Below are 20,205 nucleotides of genomic sequence, written 5' to 3'. Positions count from 1 at the left end.
AGTGAACGAAAATTTTGAACTTTTTCAAAAAACAGTCTATTGTTTGTATATATGGCATAATATATGTGAAAATTATAACATGTTTCGACACTCTTTCTATCCTTTCCTCTCTCTCTTTCCTTTTCTTGGTCATGGAACTTAAAGCATCCCCATCTAAACGCCAGTGATAGGGCCTACATAGTATAACTCAGTGTGGGGGCGTCGTGGTCAAGTGGTTACAATTCTCGTCTTTCAATCAGAAGGATGTGGGTTCGATTCCTTTCCGAGGCGTGTTTCCCTTCAGCAAAAAATTAACCCACATTGTGCTTCACTCAACCCAGGCGATGTGAATGGGTACCTGGCAGGATTAACTCCTTGAATTCTCCGAGTGCATCTAACCCCAAGGGCAATTCCATAGAATATTCAACCATTTTGTACGTCTCAAGTCTTACTTCACTCCATAAACTGACCAAGTCATGGTAATTTGACATCATTACAGACTGTCATAAGAATCAGAAACAAAAACAAAATCATAAAGGTCTCACAAACATGGGGTCGGACTTACATATTTTATGGAATTGCCCTAAAGCCGTGGTAATATATGGCTGCGCCATTGAATAGGCAACTAGATATTTGGCCCCTCATAAATGCTATTTATAATTAAGAATAAGTATGTCATAGTGTTATGTAGCAAGAGATATGTAAATAGTTTCAGCCTTCTGAAGAAGCTAAAAATCCCATGTACATTAACTGATTATAGCTGTAAATCATCTAGGAAAAAATAAAACATGCAGTCTTGGAATGGGATCAGAATATTTGTTTAAAGGATGGAAATTCACATTAGGCAACTGACTGGTACCCCAATAGCTATTTCGGTTTCATGTTTTGTAAACCGAATTATGGGGAAAGTTATCTGTCTTGAACATTCTGTAAATTCCGTGAAAAGCAGCAAGTACTTACCGACCATAATAGTTGACGAACTTGCCGAATAAGAAGTCCAAAGTAGAATGATCAAGCAGGCGATCACAATAGATTGTAATATCTTTCCCTCCATTTTCGCTAGACGCAAAACATCTTTCACATTCAAAAATAAAATTGTAATCACTCACTTTTTCTGTGAAACAACATCCGTCGACAAATTAGAATTTGTATTGAACGTGGATTAGATGCATGTACCAATTGTTTTTTTTTATGAAATGATATTAGTATAAAAATGACTTTGCTTGAGACAAGTCAGGGAAAATGTACAATAAATTCTAACGCTAAGCAGAACTGTGCTCCTTGAGGAAGGACTTTTTCCGTTGTGGAATGAAGTTGTCTGAGGGATGAATGTAAAGGTGCGGAAAATGAGGATGTTTTTTTTTAATGCGATGCTGAGCAAATCCCGCAGGTACGTGCGCGCTTGTCCTATTTTATCGTCAGATAAAAAAAGGAGAGAGTGGGTGAGAGAGGGAGGAATTGCATAAAGATGGAGAGAGGAAGGGGAGGGAGGGGGAGAGAGAGAGAGAGAGAGAGAGGAGGAGAGGGGAGAGAAGGTAGGGAGGGAGAGAATGAGGGACACATTCATTTTTTTAAAGGAAAGTATATAAACTATTGGTGTGCGAAAAAAAAGAGACGGAGAATGGGGGACATTAGGTGAAGAGATTAAGAAAAAGAGATGGCGGAGGAGGGGGGAGGGTATTATTCTGAGTACTTCATCCCAAACATCAAATAGTATCATAAAATAATGTAGAGTATCTTTAGCTTCCAATAAAGTCATGATGAAGATGAAAAAAAATAAACCACGATTTCATTTGGCATGTTTGGTGGGCTTTATCAAATATTTTCAACTTATTTTAGGGGGGGGGGGGCGATAGAGGGTTCAGAGAGAAGATGGTGATGCCCGTTTTGCTACCTTCATGTAATCGACAGGAGTAAGTGTTGTTACTAACTTGATTCACCAATCTTTCAGCAAAATGGCCTACACATGACAATAGACAATGATTGATTGAAAAAAAGACCTTTATCATTATTCTCGTGCTTGCATGTATAATTATGTTTAAAAAATAATATTCCCAACAATGTTATCCAATTGAGGCTACTTGGTCAAAAACCCTCATTTAAATATTTGATCAACTGGCATTTCATATTCATTAAAAATATTGATTTGTAACGTCATGTTTATCTTTGTAAATCATAAGCCTGTATTTGGAATATCACCACTGTCGGATCGGGACGGGGGGGGCACAGCCGGCCCGTGCCCCCCCCCCCCCCGCCTTTGAGAAGCACATTGAAATTTGTAATGTAAAAATGCCATTAAAAAAGGTGTGCCCTCTCTTTTGAAAACGAAGAACGATTTTTGCTTGTCATAAAAATGCCCCCCCCTTGGAAAATCCTGGATCCGCCCCTGACTACCACCTTGATGATGATTGAACTAAACTCATTTATCATGAAAAACTGACTCATTCATTGTCTTATAATGCTTAATACTGTATTTTCAATGTACGCTGAAACAGGTGCAGGTTCTCTTTTTGAAAAGATCTGTATATAATCCGTTTAGAGAATGCATTTCGAAGCAGTAAACCATGAGATGATTTTTGCAAATAGTGAACGTATTAAGAGGGTAAGAGCAGAAAAAACAAAAAAGGAGGCAGGGAATAGAAAGAAGGGAGAGTAGAAAAAGAAGAAATCCTGTAACTAAAAATACCTTTTGATTCAATTTGGAAGTGAATATGACATTACCCTTAAACCGTCTCCCCTCCCCCACCCTATCAAAACCCATCTTGTCCGCCCCTGTGGAAAAAAACATGACGGTTTGTAAAAAGGAATCTCGATTCGTTTTCGCCCACTTCTGTTCGTCTCCTACGGTAAATCGCCCATTCGTCGACTGCCAACTCGTCCACTCACCGCATGGTCTACCTTCATTTAGTCTAATGCCATTTTGTCCATCAGCATTTTGTCTAGCAACCACTTGGTCCAATAACCATTTGGTCCAATCATCACTTCGTCTAATCACCAGTTGGTCTATGATCATTTCGTCTCATAACCAGTTGGTCTAAAATTTGTTTTATTTTCATTCATTTTTCCCAATTAATACTTAGTCTAATTAGACCAAATCGTATATGGACTAAATGGCTATTGGACCAACTGGTTATTAGACGAAATGGTGAGTGGATGAAATGGCAATTAGACCAAGTGGATATTGGACGAACTGATGGTAGACCAAATGATAGTAGACGAGTTGGCAATTGGACGAATTTACATTGGACCAAAAGAAAAGAAACTGTCTCCTACAATGCTCATATTGGGACACGTTTTTTTATGTTTTTTACATTGTTAATTGCATATGGGCCACATTTCTTTATAAAATTGATATGGTAGCAATTTTTTTCTGGAATAGCATCTTTGAAGAGCCAATTAAAAACAAAATTTGTACTGTTCTCACTGTAGTCGATATTCAAGCAAGGCTTTCTATCAAAAACAACTTTTTCATGAAATGGGGCCTGATCAATCAACAGCGTATTTACACTAAAATGTAAAAAGATATTCGACGATAATGTAAAGACATGAACGAGTAGAAATAAATAGTGATTTGATAATAATAAAAATCTAAGTTCGTAACATGAAAGTATATAATTTACCGAAATTTATAATAAGACCAAGCATTATTCACCCGTTATGAAATTACTTCATCACCGCTGCAATTAAAGCACTCTTTTTGTATACCACTTTTCAGGAATATCTGCCCAGGATTTGTGGAAAAGTGAAGTTTCAGAATTTCTTAATGTATATATCTCTTTATGTTAAAATATATTTTCATCAATTTTAAGCATGTTAAATAATTATGTGTGTATCGTATGTTTCACTACTTTTTAGTCCGGATTTTGATGTCTTTTACACTGATATGTAAGCCCAGTAAAATTGACCCCAAAAGTTCTCTCTCCCACAATCCATCTTTCTTTCTTTCTTTCCTTCCTTCCTCCTCCTTTCCTTCCTTCCTTCCTTCCTTTTTTTTTCTTTTTCTTTCTTTCTTTCTTTCTCTCCATCCACCCCCCTTTCCCCGAAGGCCCACCTCTGTCACTTTGAGAAAACACTATGGGGACGCATGCAAGATCCGACCCTCAGTCTGTGCAATTTTTACTTTCTGTCACATACAAGCCTACACACTTTCTCTCCAACGTGATGAAGATTAAGCAAAGCGAAGTCGGGGTCACTTAATGACACATAAAAATGTTTTATTAATCCTAAGATATATAGATTTTTTCATTTACTATTTGCATAAATGCGATATCGCAACAACCAAAATCGATATTCTACAAGCAATATTATTAGATCATTTTGAAATCAGATAGCAATGAACAAAAAATAATACCATTATTTACAACCACATCTCCTTCCATTTCTATGTTCTTATATTATTCATTATTCTCCATGGTAATTACATGTACGAAGAATATCATGTCAGTAAAAGAGGACAGAACATGAGGTGAACTATAACTATACAAACACTATAGAACTAGGTGTAGAAATACTATACACTTTTTGGTCAATGTCATAACTGGCGAAAATTAGGAATTCAACTCATACCTTGTAGGTGTCTATATTTAAAAATCTCTTAACAACCGATCTACAAATAATTGCATAATGTACATTTATTTCAGCTCTTTTATATCATCAGGATAATACACAATAACAGTGATCAACGGTTAGGTTAATACTAAACACAGAATGTACAACCATTTCCTCCTCATTTTTCTCTTACCCCCATTATATTGACGAAAGAATTACGATATACTGGCATGAATATTGCAATGTAGTTACTTCGCCCATATCACAAAGAAGCCCCTAAAATCATATCACGCATTTTCACAGACTAGACCAAAAAAAGATTACTGTACATATAATTTCAACAATGAACAAGAATAAAGGTATACAGATACTATACGATAAAATGAACTTAAAGGGATGGTCCAGGCTGGAGATGTTTAAATCTCGATAAATAGAGTAAAATTCACAAAGCAAAATGCTGAAAATTTATCAAAACCGGAAAACAAATAACGAACTTATTGAATTTCAAAGTTTTGCATTATTTCGGTGAAACTGTTCTAGACATGTCTTCACGAATATTCATTAGGTGGGCTGATGCTGTCATATCCCCATTTGTTCTTTTATATTTTATTATATGAAATTAGGCTTATTCATCATTTTTCTATCAAGAACTAAAACACTTGGATTGACAAATGATCAAGTGCATTAATTATTTAATGCCGCAACTTATTTCATCATATTGGAGACACATTATTTAGACATGTATGAGAAAATGAAACAATGATGATATCATGCAATAACATAAGAAAATGGAAAGTAGGGATGTGTCATCATCAGCCCACCTAATGAATATTCATAATGATGTGCATATAATTGTTTTCACTAGTGATACACTTTAAAATTCAATAACTTCGTGATTTGTTATCGATTTTGATGAAATTTCCAGCATTTTGCTGAGTGAATTTTACTCTATTTATTTAGATGTAAATATTTTCATCCAAGATCAACCCTTTAGGAAAACATGTTTGCAAACATGACAAACGACATAAAGTGGACAGTCTGAAAAAAAATGGCGTTGGATTCGAATCAAACTGAAAATGTGGTTGATCCAAAATTAATATATTTTCTTATTCTAGAGCAAGCATGGCCGTACGCAGGAGGGGGCAGCTGTCCCCAGAAATCTTTAACACTTTTTTTGCTGAAAGGTTTCACAATATTCACAAAACAGTATGCATAAAATCCTTCTATTTCACTTTTAAAATGCAAAAGCGCCCAGATAAGCTCGGTCGCTTCATTCTCTCGCTTTTTAGTTTTCTTTTTAAAGTTTACGCGTCCTGCATCGCAAAAGAAATATTCTGCGAACGGCCAAGAGAGCAATGGGACTTCAACTTTGATTCGAATCTAAAACGGCTCTATGTGCTATGCAGGCACACTTAATTGAACTACAATAAATAACACTTACATGCTTACTTCATAGAATAGTTTAGAATTGATATTTAGAAATACACAAAGCATATTAATTTGTTTTTATTTCCATATATACAATGAAATATCTCTAATTTTGTAAAACCTGTCATACAACCTCATAACTCTCAGGCAACAAAATGCAGTGCTTCTCCAAATGTATCAGAGCTATAACTCTTACCTCGCACCGTGGTAATAATAGTAATATTTGATATGTTTATAGCGCCTTTTCTACGAAATATATTCCATCCTTTTTGGTCGTTTAAAGAAAAAAGATAAAATACAGAGATTCAAGACAGGGCTGGCCACATGGCTTGTGTTAGACCCCAATGATAACAAAATCACGCATTTCACTTATACACTGACGTCAACGTGCCGCCATATTAGAGGACGAGGCCATTGCCATGCATGGGTTGGTGATCTGCAGCTGAGCTACCGCTACTCCGCCTATATCCTCTGTGTGAGTGCGCTATCAACATGACGCCACGTGGGTGCAGAACAGGTGTAGAAGGTCCACTGATCAACTAGAAGTTCTTGTTAACTATTTGTATGGATACCATGCGATTCATTTCAAAGTCGTATTTATTTTCTGTTTCATCTATCATTTTCTATTACCATCACAGGCTTTTAAATTGATGCATTTCATAAGTTTGAAGATTTTTTTTAAAAATATTTTTGGTAATTGATGAGTACATGTCGATGTGTCTCATGTTTTGATTTGAAATTAATCATGGATGGGACATGATTAAACAAACCATTTTAATACTCTTGAAAAGAGTATAAACATAATTATATTTCAATTACCATTTTATACAGTTTCTATATAATGTACTACCGATTATGTAATTCGTACATAAACAACAAAAATATGAAAATCCTTTGTGTGAAAATAATATATCATGATCGGTTTTTGTAACCTCTATTTTGAATTAATCTCATATCACGAGGAAAATGATATTGTTCACAAAATCATTATTTCTAACCTATACCTCAGCCATTTCATTCAAAACTTTAATGGGTTTGGTGTATTAGTATTAAAAATATCTGCCGTCTTGAATAAGACTTTTTCCCTGACTCTAAGAAGTGCCCTCCTTGTCTTTAGAATATGCCCATTTAGCTTGTTTAGCCCGTCACTGGAATTTCTTCACTAATCATGTTGACATGGGGCTGATTTTACTCTCTCTCTCTTTTTTAAACTTTCCCAACGAAAAAAAAATCGTAAGCCTCCTCCCTGCTGGAAGGAACACAGTTTCACACAGTGTGATCACAGTGTGTTCACATTGTAGACTATGTGGAAATAGTATTCACACTGTTCAATAGCTAGTGTGAAGAATGAGTTCAGTCTGTGGACACCTCGAAGGTGTGCAAGTGTCCACAGTTTGCTCACACAGTGGACTGTGTGATAATGTGATGCACAGTGTTTAAATTGCTCAAATTTAACAGTGTGAAGGTGATTTCACATCGTGTTCAACACTGTGAACAGACTGTGGCATACATTGTGGGACACTGTGTTCTTTCCAGTAGGGTTAACACATGCGTTTGAAATCAATTTGAAACAATAATTGTGATTGGTTACCGCATTTATGTTGAACACGTGCACATGCAACGATTGTTTTCATTGGCCATAACAAGTTTTGCCACTTATTGCTACTTTGGTGTCAGAGCGTTTTGTGAAAGGACTTGTCAGACGTTTTTTTTATTCGATAATGTCCCATTTACTCCGAGAGTTACCATAGTAACAGTGTTTCTAAGCCAATCGAATTCAAGGACAGATGTCAGATCTGACAACTTGTCGGACAAAAATATTGATGAAACGCTCCCCTGGATATATCCCTTTCCCGGGATCCTTTGAGGATAACTAACTCCTGCATCTCCTGATATGGTTATTGTATGGTTGGGTTTAATTGAGTCGGATATTTTTACACGGATGTTTGCCCTCTCCGGATAGCCGACGGTGATTCTCGGTCCTTTGACAGCAGCTATACGAAAAAATATGGTTGAAAATAATATGTTAAAGACATCAAATATGTAAATGCATAAGATTGCAGAGGTAACATTAGGGGGGTGGGGAATATCAAGCATGTGATGATCTGTTATTTGTGATTCTACAGTGTAATAAAAATCATGACGGATGTTCAATTTTATAATTCAGCTAACAAACAGCAGTATACAATACTTTAAATACGTGTCGGAAACCATATCGACTGAAATGATGATAAATTATTTGAATGGAGCGCGCGGTCTACGTTTAAAATCTAATTCATTACTTTTAAGTTATCGTATTTCAGAGCCGGTTAATTTCAAAAGCCAGCTTTGATTAAATCGATCATTTATTTTTAGCATTTATTACTTTCATTCTTGCTGACGAAGTAATTTCATCCCCAAAGCGCCGTCTATACTGTTTTGTTTCCACTAGACTAAGCAAGGAAAGGTCAAATGTTAAAAATAAATGAATAGTCAGTGATTTGTTCTACAAAGTGAATTCACTATATTAACCTGAAAGAATATATAAAGAATAATTCTGTTTTCATCATTTTGATTATTCATAATTATTTAATCATCAAGAAAGATTAACTTTAGTATAGCACCTTCAGATCAGACACCCCAGTGGCGCAAATAAGATAATGACCTTCATTTAGGATCCAACCCCAAATTACCCGCATTTTACAGTGAACTTTTTTTTGCTTGTAAAATTTCTCGGTCAAAGCCCCTTCTTGGAAAAAAGCTAGATCAGCCCCTGCACCCTTAACTGCTAGCATAAGTTATTATACAAAATTAATCAAACTTACTGCTTTCTCACACGCCATTGGGTTAACTTGTCTCATGATGGGGTATGTCGGCATTCCTTTCTCACCTGTCACTGACATACGAATCTTAGCTTTCAAAGCATTTGATAGAGATATCTGAAAAAAGCAACACATGGGATTATCAAGCGATCTGATCGCTGCAAGACATCGGCATTATTATAAAGGATTTAACGACATTTGATTTAAGTTTAGACCGGTTTAACCACGTTCATAAGCCATTAAATCGATCGCGATTGAAACCCCCATTCCACAGAGAGCAAGACCTCTGAAAGACTGCTGTAAGACCATGAAACTTGATCTTTCAAGGGTCTTTCAACGAACTTTCAAAGATCTCCGACGTCTTTCACGATTCCAGATGGATCTTTCAGTAGTCTTCGTGGTCCTCGTGACTCCAAAATTTTTGAAACGGTTCAAAGCAGTCTTTCAGTGGTCTTTCAATGAACTTTCAAAGTTCTTATTAGTCTTTCCATGATCTTTCGGCAGTCTCTCAAGACTTTTGCAGAGATCACTGTAAAACTCATGAGAGATCATTGAAAGATCATTCATTGATCACTGAAAAAACAAGCAAAGTCCATGGAAAGATCTCTGAAAGACCATTGAAAGATCTCTATAGGACTACTCTAAGACCAGCAAGACAAGAAATATCCATCAATCTTTCAGAGTTCTTTGAGGGGTCTTTCTGAGCCATTCCACAGAGATGACAAATTTCAGTGATCTTGAAGACCGCTGTAAGACTTCACAAATTTTAAGTCTTTCAGTGATCTTTCAACGGTCTCCGTTCTGTGGAATGGGGGCCTTAGACAATAAATATCAATCAGTCTTTCAGAGTTCTTAGAGGGGTCTTTCCGAGCCATTCCACAGAGATGACAAATTTCAGTGATCATGGAGACTGCTGTAAGAGTAGTAAGGCCTTGCCAGTATTTGGTCTTTCAAGGGTCCTTCAAAGTTCTCCCCTCTGTGGAATGGGGGCCTTAGAAAATAAATGTCAATCAGTCTTTCAGTGATCTTGGAGACTGCTGAAAGACCTTACCAATTTTTGGTCTGTCAAAGGTCCTTCAAAGGTCATTCCTTTGTGGAATGGGGGCCTACTAGCAGTTCAAATTTATTGCAATTATAATCCCATGTTACCAACTCTCAAAAGATTTATAAAAAAATAAAAATGATTTTTTTAAAAGAGATCAAGAAAGAAGAATGTGTGATGCGAAAGGCATCAGTATGTAAAGAGGTATTTGAATTATATTTTCTACACTCTAAAAAATGAAGTGCTAATTTAGCTCTTAAAGAGCGTGTATAGTGACTGCACTTCGGAGTGCTGATTTGTCTAGTTCAAATTTGAACTAGACAAATCAGCACTCCGAAGTGCAGTCACTATACACGCTCTTTAAGAGCTAGATTAGCACTTCATTTTTTAGAGTGTAATAGAATTTTGACATGACTTGCGACATTTATCACGGATTTTTTAATATTTCATTTATCAATTAGGGCCTATTATCTATTTTTATTCTATGTTATTATTTGTTCATTCATTAATGCATGCATTTATCTATCTATTTATTTATCTATTTATTTGTTCATTTATAAATTTGTTTTTGGGTGGGTGGGGTGTCTGCAACTCACCTTCTCTTTATTCGACTGAGACCTGGTACGCCAGTAGAACTCGGTTAGAGCAACGCCAATAGCCACGCCCATTCCTACCACCAAGATATAGAAGATTCCAGCAACATTGCTAAGGCTAAGAGCACTCGCCTGGTCCTGTATCAAAGAAGAAAGTTGGTTTGTTAGGGCCAGTTTAGGATTCGGTCTTGAAGTTAAAGAAATATTTTGTTATTTTTTTTAGAACAATAAACTCGATCAAATTCCCTATCCACTTCCATGACTTCAGACCGTTCAGCGTGCGTAGCAGTATCACATGGAACGGCAATGATGCATAGACCATCGTCGCGCCGCCATATTAGAGGCTAAAACAACTGCCTTGGATGAGTTGGTGAGCTGCAGCTGTTGTATCTCTGACAAATCCATTTACACGTTTTCTTATATCCTCTGAGGGAGGGCGTTGTGAGATTATAATGTCACATGCATTAGGTCTATAATTCCCCATGCCGCATTTGTTCTTAATGTTAATGTTCTTAGTTGATTTTATACTGTAAATTAAGAGAACAGTGATTATTGTAATTGCGTTATCACTTCAGGCGTGTTTTAAAATAAATCATCCTTGTTAAAAAAAAATTAATGGAGAAAATTTGCTATTTTAATCTAAAATCTTACCATTGCTTGAGATTGAGGATCACACTCTCCTTTGTCGTACCACCATTTTTTCTTCAAATTATCAAGGACGCCATCTTCGCCCAGTTGAAGTATAGCCAGAGTTAATTCATCCCTGGACAGAAAACAGAATCATAAAACAGAACAAATTGAGTTTAATTCATGCAAGGAAATCACATACAATAACCATAGGCCTTCTTTAAAAGGCTTTCAAAACTAAATATTTTAACTTTTATTTCTGCCGGGAGATGATAAAGACTTCACAAAGTGCCATCTTGATAGGAAAATGGTAGCCGTCTTATTCGTTTCATGTTTATTTTTATCACAAGTCCTGTCATCTTACCTTAACAAAGTGAGATCCCTGGCGACCCCGATCCCGTAGCTCTTCGAGTCGAGGTTCGATCCCACTTTCATCGTATCGCAAGGTTTCTGCTGATTCTGATACTCGTTCATCGTCGACTCGAGCAGGAAGGCGTACTTGCCGTTGGAATGTCGGACGCGTTCGATGCCCTGCACGGACGAGTTGGTCATCGGTGACGGGAGCGTATTGTTGTTACTCATCGACCTCCACATCGTATTGTAGAGCGGAATTTTCGACGTCTGTATCAGAATATACGTGAGAAAAGGAGGTGAATATGAATAATTGAATCAGATGAGGTGTCCATCCACACTTTGCCACTCTCCACCAAGGAAGTGGTTCCTCGGTAGGATGTGAGTCTTGTAGCTGGTCCACCACTGTGAGCGCCTCATTTGGTGGCTGACCGGATGCAAGGATTTACGTACGTTGTGTGCTGGATGACTGATTGAATCCGATGACAGGGGTAACAATTATATATATGTAAGTGGTGAGACAGTGTTATGTCTTAATACCCTATATATTTTATTATTAGTATTATTATCATATGAACAGGTTAACACTGTATCCGTTTTAGAAAAAAGTGTACTGACAATAACTGTACCATTATGGTAATACCCATCATTTTTTTGCCTGGAACCTTTGAAAGATAAGATGGACTACGATGGGTCTCTTATGGTTTCATCATGACAAAGCTTTAGTGGATACATTTACTTCAATTTCCATGATTTTGATCATCTCAAAAGAATGAAATGAATAGACGCAGGACGGATGTTCCCAAACTCTGGCTGATTGTAGGTCGGTTTAAGATTTGATTTGGTTTTAGGAAAATCGAAGAACCTTAAATTTAGAAGATGAATTATTGGTAGTAAGTATTGACAGAATTATCATATACTCACGGAGAAAAACGACTGTGTCGAGCCTCCTCTTTGAATACCGTAGGAGATGTCTTTACGTTTGACAAGATCTTCTGCCGAATTGATCGGAAAGGACATCCGCTCGACAGTCAAGAAGGCAGCCAGGTTAGCAGTGTATGAGGATATGATGATGAGGGTAAAGAACCACCATACCCCACCAACGATTCGACCTGACAAGCATCTAGGAATAAAAAATAAAAAGATGCATCATAGTCTGACATAAGGCTAGATAATTGATATATAGAAGTTCCTTTCCAGGTACCAAATATTTTAGTGTGTCAAAATGAACAAGGATTGTGTTTTCCTAATTGCCACTAAGTCTTGACGGTGTGTTTGCAGCATTTTCATATTTTGCACTACCACTACTACCAAAAGCTTAATATTCTCGTCAAGCTTAATGACCTATTTTGGGACAACACGGACTTCCCCGATCTCGTCTTCACCAAGCCTAGAACAGAGGACTGGTTAGCAGTACACCCGCGTCCTTCGCGCCACAGTTCTTAGTAGTAATTATAGTACAATGGTTCGTCAACCATGCCAGCATCTTGTGTTAATTCAATACAAAAATTATCTACCAGCTAATGGCAACATGTATGATTAATTCATCTTTACCGAATAAAGGATAACATTAACCACGGTCAGAAATAAGTTTACCTTGGTGAAACTTCACATCCCTGTTGCATGAGGGCGCCCATCGAAAACCAAAGGCTGTTCTGAATCCCGAAGTTGTTCGCTTTTTTGTCTCTTGGTTCGTCTCTGTCAATCTCGCCTTCCGTAGAGGGGGCACTAGACAGAGTTCCTGGATACAGAACGAATGAAATAAAGAGGGCAGTTTTGTTACCATGATTACCGTGTAAGTTAAGATATACGACTCATTTTACAAATTTTATCTTAATGTGTACAACACAATTAAGAAGCCATTCACCTGCCGTAAATCAAGAAAATTACCTCTCCTCTTGCAGGTGTGGCTGCTATCATAATAAGTAACGGAGTGAAAACAAAAGTCCTTTGGTCAGGCCTATCTTATGACTACCATAACTGATTGTGAGTACAATTAAAGATGGATATTCACTAGTGCATTTTGTATTTCTATCACATTCTTCAAATAACATAAAAGAAAAAGATACAATATTTGTGATATCAAAGAGAGTATACCGGTATAATTGTAAACATCCAATGGCACCTTTTCGGAAAGTTTGTCAGCGCCTAATTGCCATTCTCTGAAAAACTATGCCTCATACCGGGCTGGTGCATCTTTGTTGCCAGAAACGCGGAATTTCGCCGGAAATCTGCCGAGAATGACAGCCTGCCGCTGCTGACAACCTTCACGAACCAATGCCGTTACGATTCCGTTACAATCAAAGTACCTTGTTCTACGGTGTACCACTCGTCCGGGCTAAACCGACTGACTAGGAAGAGGACCACACTGACTCCAAGGTAGGCGAAGATGATGGAGAGCCAGATCTCGTAGGACAGAGGGTGCATGAAGGAGAAGACACTGGGACGAGTGTTCTGGGGTTTCTTGATCATGATGCTGACCCCAAGACTCATGTAAGGCTTGGTGAAGTCAATGACCCTCTCCCGGTCGGAGTTGATCGTCAATGGGGCGACCGCGATGTCGGCCTCCTGGATGGATGTCGAGTTTCAGAGATGGAAATATTGATGAAATATTAGTTAATCTATTCCCTGCTCTCGTGATTATAATTGTTATTTGTTTAGGATGTGAATGTATCGGATCCAATATTATTGAGGAAACGTGGCCCTTTGATTATGCAATGATATTTCATGTTCTTTGAAAGTTTGATTCATCATCTGATCATCTTCAGACTTCTCCCCGGACCAGACCAAATAAACCGATTATTAATCACGAAAAATATTACCCGGACTGGAAATATTCCTAGATCATAATAAAAAACAGGCCTTTCACACATCTAAATTAGATGCAACTTGGGAAAGGAGCCTCCCCAAGAATAATTATTTTGAATCTGCAGTAGAGGTAATTACCACTTACAACCGCAAATCGGCGGCTTGTCTAGCGGAGGGAGCAACTATAAAATGAAAGTGGAGTAAGATCTCGAACCTCGAATTACCTTATTTATCAGCTCGCTGACCATGCCATTCCAAGTGCCGTTGTCATCGGCCGTTCCGTAGGCGCTGTCGTTTCTTACTCTGATAATAAACTTGAATGGGTGGTGTTCATTGATTGCATGTAAGAGGTCCATGCAGTACCCTTCATATCGGCCATTGTCAGGAGTTCGAGCTTTCTCATTTTTCAACATCATGAATGGTCGTTCCTGTATGAAATTGATTATGATTTATTATGATCATTGATTAGATTTTTAGACTTTGAGTCTAGCAGGGGTAGTTGGGGTAATGGTATATTTTAGTAGTACTGTTTGTAGAGAAGCAGAATGGTTTAAATGCTTGCAACACAAGTCCTGTGAATATTAAACGGGTACATGAATTCGTACGTATTTTATAGGTCTAGATGACAATAAAAATTGTATAACAAATAAAAAGTTTATGAAAATACTGTATATTGAAGTTAGTGGGAATAACCATAAAACACAAATGAATGAAATATTTTGCATCAATGATATTAACGAAAACAGAGAAATATAAAAACAGTAATAACACTAATAATTATGATAATGATAACGTTACATGTAACTCCAAAGTAGTGATAATGATCATAAAGCAATGATGAAACTGAAGATGATAGATTTGATAATAACTCACGAGAACAGAAGTAATGATGAAAGTCTTATTGACGTTCTGAAATGAGTTTTCTGAATTTTCCCCTTTGAGAACCAGACGACTCAGAAGAGGACTGTTGCTATTGCTATTAGGCACGTTAGGCATCCAGGTTCCAACCTATGGGAAAGGAGAAATATTATTATTTTTATTGTTATTATCATTTTGTTTGGCGTCACCTGTGCATGGGAGGCGAACAGCGAACTGAATCACTATAACCTGCAGGTCTCTCCTCCCGATGTAACTGATTGGGGAGACCGTAGGTGGACCGCTACCATGGCTACACCGGGGTTTCCCCCCTACTCTTTACGAATAGTGCAGTGAGTTCTTAACGTGCGAATGCGGTGACTCTCCTCTACACGGGACCTCCATTTAAAGTCCTATCCGAGGGACGATTTGATATGAAATGGTTCATTCTTTCGATATGTTCTTTTGTGGATTCCTTTTTATTTTGCTATTTATAACAACATCTAATTTTTATATCTTCCGTTGGGTTTATATAACTCACAAGCTTTGCTTTCAACTAATGGGCTTTCGATTCTAATGTGTATCGTTTTGTCTCGAGGCTCATTTTTTCATATTTGTCAACCAAAATTTAATATTTGTATGTGAAATACTAAAACTTAAACTTTTCAGAAACCCGTATCACACTCCTGATATAACATGGATATAGTAGGCCTATAGATTACGTGACAATAAAAACATATCTTGAAAAATATAAATTCTCTCTGAAAAAATGAAAGTTCAACAATATATATATATATATATATATATGTGTGTGTGTGTAAAGTTATACATGTACAACAGCTTTTGGCAACTCTTTTTTATTTAAATATTGTAAGAAATGGATGAAGAGAACAATGGTAGGCGTAGCTTAAATCAAGGTTCCCCAGAGCTATCTACCCTTTGGAAAAATTGGTGATGCCGAAAAAATGTCTCCGCCGGGAATCGAACCGAATCGAATCGAACCTACTATTGTACTAACCGTCTCTGTGGTCTAGTGGTTAAGGCACCGGCGTTCAAAGCTGGGGGCCCGGGTTCGATTCCCGGCGGAGACATTTTTTCGGCATCACCAATTTTTCCAAAGGGTAGATAGCTCTGGGGAACCTTGATTTAAGCTACGCCTACCATTGTTCTCTTCATCCATTTCTTACAATATATATATATATATATATATATATATATATATATATATATATATGTGTGTGTGTGTGTGTGTGTGTGTGTGTGTGTGTGTGTGTGTGTATGTATGTTTATGTATATATGTATATATATATTGTTACAATTTTTGTATAATATTTACAAACCTCTTGCAATCCCGTTGGTTTAAGTGCAAGTACTTTGAGTGTGTAGTTAGCGCGCTCTCCGTTTTCATCAAATTCTATGTGGCCAGTCGCACTTTTGAACGATATCTAGGCATACAAATAAAAAAAGAATAAACACTGTAGAAGATTCACAAACACAGATTTGTAGAATATGTAGTCGTAGAATGTAACAATGCAATTGTAGAATCTCTCTTTAATCTTTGCATCATCAGAAATCAAAAGAGTTTTACCTCATTTTATTATCCTAACTTTGGGTAACACATTAATCCTTCCTTACTTGACATGCTTGATTTGCGGACTTACATACTGATATTTTTCTACAGCCATTCATATTTATGAACGATGCGGATTCCCAAGCTCACGCTGTTGATTACTTCTTACAGAATAACGTTTTAAAATTAAAGACCCTTCGCACTTAGCATATCAAAGTGAAACACTAAACAATTACCTTCACAACTATAGTTGATTATTCATATGTATTCTACTCACCGGACGAAATCTACCACGTAAGAAACACTTGCACATTTTCCATCACCTCAATAACTTTTGAGATTCGTTTGTCAGGATTATCCACCCGTACTGCTCCCAATCCCTTTTTTTTTAAACTTAGATTTTTGGGTTTTTCATAGATATTGAAACAAGGGTTGGACAAGACACTCATATAATCAACCTATCAAAAACATGGGAGTAGGCCTACACAAACAAGTATTGCTCCGCCCAAATCTGTCACTTTTGTCTTTCCATGTTATGAATAAAATGACTTTTAATCTACTTTAAATGACAAATATTACAGAATTAATGAGGGCACTCTGATTTTCAATATTTCTTTTCATTTTGCTTTGTCTTTACCAGTTTGATATACTCCAGCACGTCTTTGTCCTGTGGGATTTTTTTAAATCCTGGATTGCCACAAGATCTTGCCGCCCTGACCGTAAGGAGCTGTATTCTCTTGTTCTTCTTCAACATGCTGATCGTTTCCCAGAATACACGAGTGACGTCATACGACAAAGCCGTCATCGTCTGCGGTTTGGAAAGAGAAATCAAGGTAAGTTCAGACAGAGCGTTCACTCGTCTTCGTTTCTGTACAGAGAAGCCAGGATGAATAGGATGACAGAATCCCAGCTCAATTCAAGCTCGTAGTGGATTATTCAACACTGCAAAAACGCTGTTTAAAATGGCAAGTTGTTTAAGCCCGTCATTTAACAACAATATTTTTAAACTTTAAAACAGCTGTTCAAACTTTTTTGAACAATTTACAAAAGTTGCTAGCGTGGCGGCTTAAAGAACGTGCTTAACATTTTAAACAGTGTTTTAAGAGGTTCTTATACATGGGCCTATACATAACATGTACTACCTCGAAAGGCGGCGTGCGGAAATGCCAAGCTTCTTCATTTATCGCTGTGTATATCTGCTGGAATAAGGTCGAATTTGAATTCTCTCTTTAGACACGATTTATGTGAATAAATCATTCGATAATCAAGAAAACCATCAACAGCTATATAATCAGTTTACGGGTGTCGTTGCGAATTCACACACCATAATTATGATTGATTGGTAACGAATATTTTGAATAAAATAACAAAGTCAAGCGATATTGTGATATACAACATAAATTACATCATGTTGTGAGTATTCCCTTCAATAAATTAGTACCAAATAAAATCATGTGGGCTTATACTTTAATTGATATAGGTCTTAATGCAAAATATTGACCGTCATGGATGCCCCCCCCCCCCGATAAACAATCACATCGAGGTTTTGTTCTGTTTCTAAGCAATACAGGGGCCGCGGAACCAGGGGGGGGGGCTGGGGGGGCTGAAGCCCCCCCCCCCACTTTTTTCCAAAACCGTGTACAAAAACGCAAAAATGACCATACAATTGTGATTTTTAGCATGTTCAGCCCCCCCCCCCACTTTGAAAACCGTTCCGCGGCCCCTACAATATCAACACTTTCATTGAAATTGACATATCATATATGTTCATATCACAAGGGGAGCTTCCATCAAAAACAGTTTCCAAAGACTTTTATATCAAATATTCATAATATTAGTATTGAAACATGCAGAACTACACGATTTTGGCCGGCTTCTTTTGCGCACGCGAGAAAGTTCCGCACTTGCTTATCTATACACTATTAAGACAATACAACAGAGAGAGCTGCAGCGTTGACGAACATGCCTCCCTATTGTCTCTAACAGATCTAAATGACCCAACATTATCAGAGACCCGTTTCGTGGTAGTTGCTATAGCACTGGCAAGTTTCCATTCCCTGTCACAAAACATGCTAAAGACCAGGTGACAAATTTGTTCTTGAGACAACTTGCTCCGGGCTTATATTAGTTTCATCCATTTTAGGGTTAAGGTTGCAATGGGGTTTTATGTTATGTTTAGGGTAGGGTATAGTGTAAACCCAACGTTGAAGTTGGCCATTCGATTAGTGTGTGGAATTTACAGCAGAGCAATTGTCGCCAGAGAAGATGTCATGGAACCAAAGGCCACACACCTCTGCTTCTCAACTAATCAAATTAAATCAAGGAGAAGTTGTCAGATTTGCGACAAATTTTCATCAAACGCTCCCGAACATTACCTTCAGCTTCGGGTAGCCCAATGAGGAGATATTCTGCGGCCAGTCAAAGGTTTGATTGCCTTGCCTGAGGTACGCCTGACGTTTGTACCACATCATTTCGAGGCTCTTGTAGTGGGGATCGGTCTTGTTTACGAGCTGAAAACCAGTTACGTTCATCCCTCCAAAAATAAAATCATCCATGTTCACGTCTGCTAGATCCTAAAATCAGAAAGGAAAAAATAGATTGAGAGAAAGGGAGACGAATACAGATTGGAGGAAGAGAGAGAAAAAGAAAGAACGAGACGGGTGTGGTGGATTGGTTTACCAGGTTGTGCTACCGTACTGTGTATCATTTGTTTTGTTTTTAATTCACTCTCCGAACACAAAGAATGACTTGTCTAAATCTTGAAGGTACCTCCATGAGCTCGGGAGTTGAAGCCTCGATCGGCCGCGTCAGACCGAAAGGCCCTAAAGGGACACCATAGACTCTCCCTCTCCAACATCAGATGCAACACCGACATCTACCGTCATTCAGTCTTCCCGAAAACCATCCGGGCTTGGAACCTTCTTCCTCCTGATGTCATTTGTTCCAAGACCGAAGGGAGTTGCTGTTACCCCATTTGGCGTTTAACGATTTGATACCATGTTCTCACTGTCACGATTCGCGCCACAATTGAAACAGTGGTCTAAATCGTGAAATAATTGCAGTGATCATATCAGGGCCCCGTCTTACAAAGAGTTGCGATTGATCCCAGGGGCGGAAATCTCCCCAAAAAGGTAGGGGGGACAAGGGGCTGGGAAAATTGACAAGCAAAAAAAAAAGGGTTATCACCCCAAAGGTAAGGCCATTTCGTCTGAAATACATGATTTATTTCGATTTTGAATGATGTATTTCTTTCCAATCTAAAAGACCAAAAATAGTAGGGGGAACATTTGATATTATGTCTCCCTACTATTTTGAGAAGGGGGGGGGGGGGAGCGTCCCCCTGGGATTTCCGCCCATGATTGATTCTGTCAATTGTAACTCTATGGAAATCCATCAGTGTCATAATATCTTCTACAGGAAATTTGCAAAATGTCCTTTGTAAACAAAGGAGATCACACCAAATGAATTGTCAAGAAATCAATGAATTTATGGATATACATTTATATCTAGATTTTTTAAAACAAACATGCATTTTAGAAGTTGACTTTGCTTGCTTTCCATAGTTGCGATTGATCGGATCGATCGCAACTCTTTGTAAGACGG

General features: G+C 37.7%; 2 protein-coding genes across 3 annotated transcripts in view; both read right to left on the bottom strand.

Annotated features, from left to right (window-relative positions):
- The window catches only part of LOC121405974 (glutamate receptor 4-like), a 33,407-nt gene extending 32,114 nt beyond the window's left edge, over positions 1-1,293 (bottom strand). For both annotated transcript variants that reach the window (XM_041597080.1, XM_041597004.1), the window contains exon 1: positions 940-1,293. In XM_041597080.1, the coding sequence (XP_041453014.1) occupies positions 940-1,033 (94 nt within the window). In that variant the 5' untranslated portion in view covers positions 1,034-1,293. The remainder of the gene's footprint in view (positions 1-939) is intronic.
- A 4,171-nt stretch (positions 1,294-5,464) lies between these two features.
- The window catches only part of LOC121405878 (glutamate receptor 2-like), a 27,212-nt gene continuing 12,471 nt past the window's right edge, over positions 5,465-20,205 (bottom strand). Inside the window, exons 6-18 of the mRNA XM_041596900.1 lie at positions 18,978-19,175; positions 17,240-17,410; positions 16,373-16,477; positions 15,051-15,185; positions 14,402-14,605; positions 13,679-13,937; positions 12,966-13,110; positions 12,294-12,492; positions 11,383-11,639; positions 11,043-11,154; positions 10,395-10,529; positions 8,760-8,873; positions 5,465-7,949 (exon numbers count right to left, since the gene is read on the bottom strand). Coding sequence (XP_041452834.1) covers positions 7,890-7,949; positions 8,760-8,873; positions 10,395-10,529; positions 11,043-11,154; positions 11,383-11,639; positions 12,294-12,492; positions 12,966-13,110; positions 13,679-13,937; positions 14,402-14,605; positions 15,051-15,185; positions 16,373-16,477; positions 17,240-17,410; positions 18,978-19,175 — 2,094 coding nt within the window. The 3' untranslated portion in view covers positions 5,465-7,889. The remainder of the gene's footprint in view (positions 7,950-8,759; positions 8,874-10,394; positions 10,530-11,042; positions 11,155-11,382; positions 11,640-12,293; positions 12,493-12,965; positions 13,111-13,678; positions 13,938-14,401; positions 14,606-15,050; positions 15,186-16,372; positions 16,478-17,239; positions 17,411-18,977; positions 19,176-20,205) is intronic.

The sequence above is a fragment of the Lytechinus variegatus genome, chromosome 1 (assembly GCF_018143015.1).
Source record: "Lytechinus variegatus isolate NC3 chromosome 1, Lvar_3.0, whole genome shotgun sequence".
In the NCBI taxonomy this organism is placed as follows: Eukaryota; Metazoa; Echinodermata; class Echinoidea; order Temnopleuroida; family Toxopneustidae; genus Lytechinus; species Lytechinus variegatus.
This window is presented reverse-complemented; position numbering and strand designations above follow the sequence as displayed.